The sequence below is a fragment of the Galleria mellonella genome, unplaced genomic scaffold (genome assembly GCF_026898425.1).
Source record: "Galleria mellonella isolate WM207_F2 unplaced genomic scaffold, CSIRO_AGI_GalMel_v1 utg33, whole genome shotgun sequence".
In the NCBI taxonomy this organism is placed as follows: domain Eukaryota; kingdom Metazoa; phylum Arthropoda; class Insecta; order Lepidoptera; family Pyralidae; genus Galleria; species Galleria mellonella.
In genome coordinates this window covers 2,749,231-2,760,834 of record NW_026442079.1, presented here as the reverse complement: position 1 = coordinate 2,760,834, position 11,604 = coordinate 2,749,231, and the positions used below count along the sequence as shown (strand labels likewise).

Below are 11,604 nucleotides of genomic sequence, written 5' to 3'. Positions count from 1 at the left end.
TGGGTATATTGCTAGCAATAGGATTCTCAGTCTCCATTACTAACAATCCCTTTCCCCCTATGTGTATATATTATATATTATATCGATTCCATTCGAGTAAGTCAAGCGCGAGCTACATTATTATTAAACTGTTAAGTACAATAATGAAAACGTGATCATTGAGTAAACGCATGCTTTTAAATTAATATTTGCCTTACGATTTTATATAACATATCAAATAAGTCTTAGTAAAGAAAATTCATAATTTAACATTATTAACCAACTTCAATAAGAAACGATCTCTCAATTCGACTGTATTTTTGTGTGTTTGAATTAGTAAATCAATTTTATTTTTAATCTATAGAGTTTTAGAAGAGAAGTTATTTCTATATTGACCCGAAATATGATTGTGTGAAGTTTGAAGTTAATTTGAAGTTTTATTAAACAATATACTATATAAACGATTGACACATTGAATTTTATAATTAGCTTTTTCAGAGAACCCTAAAATTCCTACTTTTAAAGTAGTTTATGAAACTATGTTCTGTTGTTATAAAGTAGAATCCTATTAACTCACAACAAGGTGCAGAATGGATACGTTTTGTGCATGCGCTAAATGCACACTTGCACCCGTGCAGAACTCTTTCAGGCGTGAAAATGAATGTTATAAATAAACAAGCACACCACGAATAATTATCATACGACTCTGAAGGCCAGTGCAGTTTTGACTAGTGCATTATCAAAAAAAAAGTGCAAAAAAGTTCTTTCGTCTCTCGGTCGGCAGCAGCTTTCGTCAATGGATTGGTTGAGATTGGTCGGTATCTTTTCTGGTGCATTCGATATTGTACGTGAACGTGGACAGTGAATTTGTGATAAAAGAAATTGTGATATTTTGTGAGATTTTAGTGTTTTAATAGAGCAATAAATGTATATTTATGTTCTATGCACGACGACTATGGACTATTCCTTTTGGATAGGTGTGAGTTGCATTGTTGTGACGATATACTAAACAGTTACAGTACTTATGAAAATTAATAGTTTCAAATACAGAGATAGAAATATAAATATTTATATATTTATTTATTATTAATTAGAAGTTAAATTCTATTTGTTTATGTTCAATAAAGATATTAAAAGTATTGCAAATTATTATTATCTTATTAGATTAACGCTTTTAGCATACCAAATAAAGTAGTAACTAAACGTAATATTATAAGTATTTCACTTACAAATTATTGCAGTGCCTGCCCTTTCATCCAAGCGACTCGTATATATTTACTGAGATAAAAAAAGGAGTATAATATGCCCCTTTCAGTCACAAATACTGCATACATGCAATATTTCATAATAATTAAGTTGTTAATTTTCTATATTAATAAAGATTATTTAATTATTTAAACTTTAATGCACAATGTGATTACAGGTATATACAGATATTATTGTATAATCTTTAATAACTTTGTTATACCATTATATTGAATAAAGTAAAAAAATATTAGAATTAAAACATACGATCACACGAACCCTGCTAAACAATGATAGATTAGGTCCTATCTAGCAGAGTATAATATATAGCCATCTTTCTACCATTATTTCTCGTACGAAATATCATTTATACCCATTTCTAGTTAGATACCAAGAGATTATATTTTAGATTATATTATTTTTTACCAGAACTATATATTCAGCTAGTTTCATTTCTAGAACTTTTACATAGCTGTGATATCTAAGCAGACCTCTATTCGGTGCAACTACTTGATCATTATATATATTATATTAATATAATTTCTGTTTTGTTACAGTTCGCTCTTCTGATAGCTGTTGCTTCAGTTACAGTAACGGCAGAAGGATCAAAGTAAGTATATTAAGGATATCAAAAAAATATGAAAAATCTTTACATATTCTTTATTATATCATAATATAACGCATAAACATTTAATATTTAATGTAATGTGGAACTATATTGATATTTGTTTATTTTCCTGAAAGAAGATTTTACTGCAGATATAATAGTATACTTTTAATTTGGCATTACTAAATTGCTAAGTGACCATAAATTAATTATTAATAGTCACTTAATTAATTTTTTTTCAAATATTATAAATATTATTTTTCTTTTTACATGCATATATAATTTTTGTGTTCATTAACTAAAATAAGAATACTTCTAAAATGTATTACGCATTTTAAAAATTCAAGCGTTATAATTTTTATAATGCGTAATAATTTTTAAAATGCTTGAACATGTATCCAAAATATAAATATATAATAATAAAAATCATATCAAATTTTTGATAGTAATAAAATTATTTGAATTAAAACATTTTATATTTACATTATTTTTTTTATTATATTTTATTGTCTATTTTAATAACTATGCGAAAGTATAAACAAATGCAAGCTATGCGATGGATCTTGTTACTGTCAATGTTAATGTGCCGACAATTGCGATTTAATTTGTATGTTTCCCCTTTAACACTAATTATATGAACACTGATCCTATAGCCAACCAGGCGCATAAATAACGCCTACTGACTAGAAAGTACGAATTATTCCCAAGTGCGATGCACTATAAAAAATTATGACATTATATTGAACTGTTAATATATCAAGTGTGACGGATAATGTATATATGGCAACAGCGACGTCGCAACGGCGTCGAGAGGGAAAGCCACTACCGCATCACGCGCTAAGCCAATGACATTAGACGGAACCGCGTAGGAACATAAAAACATGGCTATTGAGCAAACATGCAATTCATTACCGCACGACAGTATACCAGCACTCTAATTTTCTTTTGTTGCAGGAAAAAGATCCGCATACATCTTCCACAAAAAGTCAAGCACATACATCATCACAAAAAGATCTATATTACTAATCACCCTGCACCCTCACAATATGCCCCCGCTTATTTGCCGAGTGCTGAAGGTGCTGTGGCTGTACCAACAAACGTTGCGCTACCGGCTGTTGCCAATATTGTGCCTCTGAATTCCGTAGAATTATATGATGATTCTCAGCCACGCTTGCCGGGATTAAAACCAGCGGCATCTAAAGTATTGCCGCTATACCGTGCAAGAGGTTATTATGGACCAACACCCAATGAATGGGATGAGCCAGAATACGACTCAGGGTTGACACATGAAAACACAGATAATTCGTATACACCTGCCGTCCATCCACCGCCACCAGTGCTAACACCGACATCTAATCATATTCCAAAAAGAGTTAAAGTTATAAAAGTTAACGACCAGCCGCGGAAGAAAGTTCTCAAAAAACCTAAACAAAAACGTGTTCCAATAAGAAGTCAATCTCCATCAGAAGAAGAACATCCAGTAACAAACTTTCATGAACAATTTTATTCAGATTTAGATGGTTCAGGAACCATAAGAAAAATTAAGAAGCCACAAAGAGTCGAAAAAATAATCGATGGAGATACCGAACATATCCATACGTACAGCGAAGAACATATTCATAAATTAGTTTTTGATGATGGCCCTAAGACATCGGGGTTAGCTGGAGTTGATCAATTAAATAGTATGTCTGCTATTAGTGCAGCAAATCCACTATTTCAGTCTATTAAAAATGGGCAATTAATAGCAATTCCTTCAGAACCACTAACAGGTTTCACAGCAATTGGATCCTTAGGAACTCCGTCACATCTGGAATATGCTTCATATAATCCAAGAGATGTTACTCATGATCACATTTTTCATGACCATGGAGAGATACCTCCAGAAGTAGATATTACAAAAGAAACTTTAGGATTTCCTCCTAGAGCCTCGTATACTAGTCATGGTGTGAGAATCAACGGCGGATTCGGGAACAAAAGATATAAAAATAAACATTCGCATAAATACCCGAAAGCCACAAAATCAACACCAGTTAATGACTTATCTTATTATGAAAGTATATATACCCCTTACAATGGATTTAAAAGTCCGCAAAAAGCACTTGTTTCACAATACGATACAGCAGGAGAGCCGGCCGTAGAAAACTATAGACCTATACCGTCTTTTAAATTTTTCAGTAAAAATCCCAATAAAATTCGTAGTACCTATGGAAACAATGTTCAACAAACTAATGTACCAGCACCATATTCGGTATCGTCCACTATAGTTCATGATTATCAACCAAAATCTTATCCTGGAGCTTTACCTCCTAGTGGATTTTCTAAATTTAAAGATCCATTTGTAAATTTTAAGGATAGCTATTCAAATAACTATGAATATGATACATATGCTTCATCATCAAACGTGTTTACATCAGAAGACAAGAATGATAATTCCTTAGTGGCTGTTCAGAATTTAAAAGGAAAAAAGTCTATATCAACGCAAAATATCAGTTTTGGTGGACAAGAACCAAAGACTATGGTAGTGGACCATTTAGAAGATAGCAATATCTCATCTGAATTACATGACGATACACCTTCTGCATTTGACAATTTAAGCAGTTATGATCATACAGATCTTACACAAGTATCGGATGCTACTAGCCCTACAGCTTACACTATCAGAGAATCATCTCCCGCCCACCCATATTATACAGCAATGGCAATCAAAGCGTTACATACTGGCCAAGCACCAGAACCCGAGGCATCGAACGACAACTATCAATACGCAGAAGCGCCTAGCCAATCAACTACACCATATACAACATCTATTGCGACTACCACTAGCGCTCCATTGGCTTACTTTGAAAATCAAAGTACGAGTACAATTACAACCGAACTACCAAGGCTTGTTTCCGAAAATGAACACGCACCCAGGCATAAACATAAAAAAAATATGTCAAATAAAAAAACTCGCCAAAAGTATATTGTGATTAATGAATTAGATAAAATGACAGAATTTAATAATGGAGATAGTCAATCACAAGCTCGCAAACAGCTTCATCATAACCATCAAATATCAGAAGACTCCGGTGTTAGAGGGAAATTTAAATATGGTGACAAACTATGAAGTTAGTTATATTAAAGTAGGTGTATATATAGTTGTTCGTGAGTTTAGGTAGTTTTGCGTTTGTTACTCTTTGCCGCAAGTGTGATGATATAAATCTATGTTTTGAGAACATTATTTATAGCGTGTTGTAGTTCTAATAAATCTAACTCGAATTTTAGCTATAGAACAAGACGACAATGGTATTCATGCATTTTATACGAATCCATAGACGATGTGTTAAAAAATAAACAAGAGAATAAAATTGAATAAAAAAATCGTTTATTTTACAATTACTTATTAAATGGCACTAATTAAAATGTATAATACACTCCTTTTTTATGTTTATTTAACGAAATCAAGAAGGGTTGAATTCCTACGGAGCGTTGACGTCGGCAAGGTAAACGCCTTGACAAATTTGTACTGCAACGAAGATTGTGAAAGTACTAACATCTAATTAAAAGTTCCAGGCGTCTTGGCATAGATATAATACAGGTTACTGAAATATATATAAAGTAAGAGGTAAATTAGTAAATATTTTTAAATTTATTTTATATTAATATTTTTCTTAAAATGATAATCAAGTTAAACCTTAAATTAAAAAGCGTCATTTAAAGATTATGAACATCACCATCATATCAGCTGTATCTGTTTACTGCTGAACATAGGCCTTCCCATCGACTGCTAGAAGGAACGGCTCTAAGCTACCTGCATCCACTGTTTCCCTGCAATGACTTTGAGGTCGTCACTGCATCTAGTGGGGATCATCCTACACTGCGCAAAAGCCTTTCTTTCCTTTCTCTCGGTTCTTCCAGCTTTATAACCAGCCTACTACCACTTCAGCTTGCTTATTCGGGCTATATCGATTATTTTGGTTCTTTTACGGATGAACATAAAATAATACCTACTTGTATTATCCATTTCATCGTACACCTAATACAATTCATTTATATAAATTGGTTCAAACCACAAAACTGAAAAAAAATATTCATTTACTTAATAACTCATAACCGCTGTGGCCAGCATGCTTCTTAACTCTTCATATATAAGTACATATACTTACTCTGTGGTGTGTATTTGCTAAATACTACGATTTTCTCGATTAATATATATCTTTATATGATTATAAATTGGTATTATATATTGTAAGTATATTGAAACAGATTTTTTTATATATAAAATCAATTTCCTATTCAAGCAAATTTCATTTTTATATGTAAATCCAATTTCAGTCAGAGCGTTGTAGTTTAAAATTTATGGTATACTCGAACTATCATGACTACAAGTTTTGAACCTTAGATCCTTAAAAATCATCTGTTTGGATATTATTAAAACCAAGCATAAAATACTTATTCAGATTAAATATCTGACAATAAAACTTCAGTGACGGAGGCAATTTCGACCCCCGTCAAATAGGATTTTAGTATGGTCGGCAAAATGCGGGTATGTCGCGTATTATGTTCTCTATAATATTATATTAATAACTGGCATATGACCTTATATACCGTTAGGACTTATAAATTGACTACATATATATAAAATTATCTAATATTACTATATAAGTATACGTTTACGTTTTTTCCCGTATAAAATGCAATATGTATTGCAATTTTCATAACGATTCTATGGGGCGTTAAAGTGCCAAACAAAAAATTAGTCATTTTTATATTTACAATATTAATACAGTTATTTCATTTTTGCAGTTTGTAGACATCACTGGCTTATAAGACTCGTTACAATTGAATCAAGACCATAAGCTTTACCGAGTGAAGGGCAGGGTGTTTTTATGTAACGCAGTCAAAATCTTCTGGGCCGGTCTCTATGGTGTATTGTCGTAATAGTATCTTATGTAACTTTATCATTTCGTTAATCAACTTACTCTGTAATCTCAGTAGAGTACCTACAGTAATCTTTAGCTGAATTTTGTATATTGTATATCTCTCATAGGTATAACGTATACCTACTCGTACTTTCTAAAAAAAAGTTATTATATTTAATCCATAAGTATATAAACATCATGTTTTTTATACTTTATTACTGACCTAAAACAACTATCGTGATCGGTAAGCTTGAATATGTCCCACAACAAAGTTTTGTCAATTTAAATTTTCGACTCGTCATCTTACACCCATGCTCCGGGGGAAAGGGACTGTTAGTAATGGCGACTGAGAATCCTATTGCTAGCAATATACCCAACCAAGTCGACCTCCTCGCGGTTCTCCCTAGAAACTATCATGGTTAATTCCTGATGAATTCATCATGATGAACTAACTGACCTGTTTTCATTCTCATCTATCACCCTTCACTGGTGCTCCCCCAGCGTATCCCGTTAGCGCAGGCAGGGTTACTATACTATTTTCACCCATAAAAAAAAACACCCATGCTCGGTGCAATATGGAAAAATTGAGTAAGTATTACGCTTATCAATTATATACGTAATATATAAAAATTACCACATCTAAAACTCGGAATTTTGGTTTACACATTCCATGACATTCCTTTTATGTCATGCAGTGAGTTCATTCTTACAATTAAAAGTTACATTTTTCTACATATTCTTTTTAATAGCATTAGATTTCATTACTTATGAAAACCGTTTATTATTATTGAGTACCTATCTAGTCACTTGTAAACTGACTCGGAAACTTGCCATAGTTGATTACGCACGATGTAAACTAGTGAAAATACGTACTATCTGCTATTTATCGGATATAATGTTCTAGAAATATGCATAACTCGTTCCTGTTGCCTATGTTTATGATCTGCAGGTAAGCTGACCATTTCCTCATAGACGCTTTCACAGACTTGCTATGTAACTATTGCATAATGCCATTATTATCTTATGTTTCGAGTTTGTAAGTAGTAAATGTGCTTAATGTCTTATAATAATTTTTATATCAAAACCTGTTTTCACAGGTTTGTATTGTATCACATAATTAAACGATAATGACTTATTATGTACTTTTAAATAAGTTTAGCACTTAGTCTTTTTTATAGGTATACCTAGTTCAATGATCGAAAACAATGGAAGTTTCCTACTGGATGCATATTTATTTAAATATTTATTAACCGACTATGAACACTAGAATGTTAATACCCTAACAGATTTCTACTTAATTGATCAATACCATGTTAGAAACTGGAGTAAAGTATGTTTAGGTATTATATATATTAAAGCTTTATTTATAACAAGCCATAGCGTGTCAAACAAAGAATATTAAAGGCTAATAAGTCTACAGATACATTATTTCATAAAACGATTTTATAATTTATTATAAGAAAATATATTAGTAGGTTTAAATAAAACACCCTTTAAATTAAATAATATTTACTACAACAATAACAACAATAACTTAATCTATAACTTATTTACAATATTTGAACTTTGTATCTAATACTGGATAAAACAATTATCCATATTTTAACAATTGAAGACTATGACTTAGTTGGCCCCATTATAATAATTACAGGTCAGGCTTCACTTTCTTTTGTGGTAAGGTCCACCGCCATGTCCTGAACCGAGTGCATTTGTATAACTGTCACCACCGAAGCTTCCATGACCTCCTGAACTACCTAATCCAATACTGTAACTGTCTCCACCGTGGCTACCTCCAAATCCACCGTGACCTCCATGGCTCCCGTGTCCACCTCCAAACGAGAGGCCACTGGATCCAGAAAACCCACCGTGTCCACCTATGCTGTAGCTATCGTGACCTCCGCCGAAACCTCCAGATCCATGACTGTCATGGCCTCCAAAACTACCTCCGAAACCACCAGAGCCATGGCTACTATGACCACCTATGTCACCTCCGAAACCACCAGAGCCATGACTATCATGACCACCCACACTGTAACTGTCATGTCCACCAGATGATAATCCACCGCTATAACTGTCATGTCCTCCTGATGAAAATCCATGTCCTCCTCCAAATCCACCGGAAAAACCACCACTGCTGTGATGGTCATCGTGACCACCTCCAAATCCACCTCCAAAGCTTCCGCCATGTCCACCACTAACTCCACCGGAATATCCACCGCCGCCGTGATGGTCATCATGTCCACCTCCAAAACCACCTCCTAAGCTACCACCGAAGTCATGGCCGCCGTGGTCATGTCCGCCAATGTGGCCACCACCTAATCCACCGTCGAAACTACCACCTAAATCATGGCTACTGTGATCGTGTCCACCTCCGTGACTGCCTCCAAAACTACCACCGAAACTTCCGCCGTGACTGCCGTGACCCCCCAATTCAATACCACCTCCGTGACCTCCATGACCACCTCCTAAATCATAACCTCCATGTCCACCTCCTAATTCCAATCCTCCATCTCCACCGCCTAATTCCAATCCTCCATGGCCTCCTCCAAAATCATGCCCATGGCCGCCTGAACTTCCATGACCACCTCCAAAGTCATGACCACCATGGCCGCCACCAATTCCTCCACTTATTGAAATACCATGGCCGTGGTCACCGCCGAAACTTCCGCCATAACCGCCTCCAAAGTCATGTCCTCCGTGACCACCTCCGAAGTCATGTCCTCCATGACTACCACCGAAGTCATGCCCGCCATGACCACCACCAAATCCTCCGCCATGGCCCCCACCAAATCCACCGCCATGGCCTCCACCAAATCCACCGCCATGACCTTTGAGATGATCTACGAATCCACCATGTAAATGGTCAGCGAAGCTTCCTCCGCCATGACCGTGGCTACCGCCGTGACCACCGCCGTAGCCTCCCCCGCCTCCATGGCCATGATCGTCATGGTGATGTTCTTCATGTACGACTACTTCTTTTGATGAGTGATGTTCTTCGGGTAGGTGAACTCGAATATGAACACTGTAATGAATAAAAAAAAAAAAACAAATTTATCATCATTGTTATTGTACACATAAAACGACATCACATTATACAAACAATAGGAATCTACAAAAGGAACAATAGCTCGCAAAGCCAGCAGGTCAAACGTGATTCTAGTGAAAACAAAGGTAAGGGTAGATCTGTCATTAAAACACAATAGCTTGATTTTCACCATTTACCGCAATAAAGAGACGCGTGAGAAACACTTATAGAAATCTCAACCAAATTACTCCATCCAAAGCTTTTTTGCGGTTCCGTCATGGTATAGACGTGCCGCAGAGTAGATAGATAAAACAAATATATTAATATAAACTTTGAAAAATGATGGAGGAATTTGTTAATAATTATGGGACCATGAAAATACTAACTGTTCATGTCCAAAAGTCGCGAAGCAGACGCCAACGCTAGCCAGTAGAAAACAGCACAGCTGAAATAACAATAATATAAATTGTGATTCCGATTATTTACTATGGGATAGAGTATTTTATAAAACTACGGCTCTACTAATACGTGCATTAATTCAAATCTAATGTTTTTATTAAAAAGAATATAGTCATATACATACCTAAATGAATATATATGGAATCGAAAGTGGTCACTATAGCGTGTACTAGATAGCATCGGTTATTCCGAATGACGTAAGTTGTAATACGAGCAGTTGCCTGCCAGTCTATACTCGTACAATGGTACGGTTACATAGTCACACCTCATATGGACTATGTTACACTTAAGAAATGTGTTTAATTGTTACAAAAGCTTTCTTTTTCAGCACCACAGTACTTACGAGTACATTGTCTTATATAAGAGCGCAATGCTTAATTCCTGTTCTTTTAAAGGCATCCAAATTTTTTAATAACAATATATCTTTTTTAATAATAATATATATTTGTAAAAATTAACGTTAAAAATAATCAAAACTCAGTCAGTAGATTTAAAACTAATTTAGATATTTAATATGTTATAATATTTTTTTTTATTATAATCCCATAATTTATTTTCATTAAGGTACCAATACACGAGAAATATGATTACAAGGAAACAATCTGGAATCAATTCGCTATTTCGCGTCAAGTGTTATGTGTACTTACGGCAAAATAGGAAGGCATGTTGCGTGGGGAGAGAACGTGCTCCTAGTTAGGGACCTTCCCACACCAGCTCCTCTCGCTGATGATATGAATGTAACTTTGTGACGCTGCAAACATCGAGCGAGCCTTTTATATGACAGTGAATGTTACGATCCCTCCTCCACACGCTAAAAATGTATTGATAATGTAAATTCAAGTAATTAAAACAAATACACTATGTAAGTAATACCAGCAAACTTGACATGTCATCTTGTGCCTGATTCAGCTAAATTGATACATTGAACTTCCACTTAATGCTAGTTAGCATTCTAAACTTTTTACTCCTATTATTACCTTTTTTTGCACTAGGTATTTGCTTTTGTTATTGTGATGTAATTTTATGTAGGTAGGTATTTAGAGTAAGAAAACAATAGATTGGGATGATGATGGATAACATGTGAAAAACAAAAGTTTTAGAAGATGAGCTTTTTATTAGGTGGATTAAAGAATACGCAATTATTATTTATTTATTGTTTCCTTTCGTAATGTTAGCTAAACAAAATTTTTAAATATAAATAACGTCTATCTTCCTACCTCGTGGTCCACAGGTATTGACAAACATAATACTGAAGGACGGCTGAAGAATTGTGTATAAATATTAGATATATAGAGATTAATATTTATTCATATATATATACTATGATCATAGCTCATGATACTATAATCTTGGATATATCATGGGATGTTTCTCAGTTTTATATAATT

The 11,604-nt window shown here is 34.2% G+C and overlaps 2 protein-coding genes across 2 annotated transcripts; one reads left to right on the top strand and one right to left on the bottom strand.

Annotated features, from left to right (window-relative positions):
- The first annotated feature begins 693 nt into the window (after positions 1 to 693).
- LOC113517507 (uncharacterized) lies at positions 694 to 5,154 on the top strand. The gene is made up of 3 exons (XM_026902196.3): positions 694 to 793; positions 1,782 to 1,834; positions 2,786 to 5,154. The coding sequence occupies exons 1-3, from the start codon at positions 776 to 778 to the stop codon at positions 4,935 to 4,937; spliced, it is 2,223 nt and encodes a 740-aa protein (XP_026757997.1). The 5' UTR covers positions 694 to 775; the 3' UTR covers positions 4,938 to 5,154.
- Positions 5,155 to 8,230: 3,076 nt separating this feature from the next.
- Positions 8,231 to 10,973, bottom strand: LOC113517540 (uncharacterized). The gene is made up of 3 exons (XM_052896567.1): positions 10,864 to 10,973; positions 10,144 to 10,202; positions 8,231 to 9,754 (listed from the first exon to the last, which is right to left on the bottom strand). The coding sequence occupies exons 1-3, from the start codon at positions 10,879 to 10,881 to the stop codon at positions 8,392 to 8,394; spliced, it is 1,440 nt and encodes a 479-aa protein (XP_052752527.1). The 5' UTR covers positions 10,882 to 10,973; the 3' UTR covers positions 8,231 to 8,391.
- Between the last annotated feature and the right edge of the window lie 631 nt (positions 10,974 to 11,604).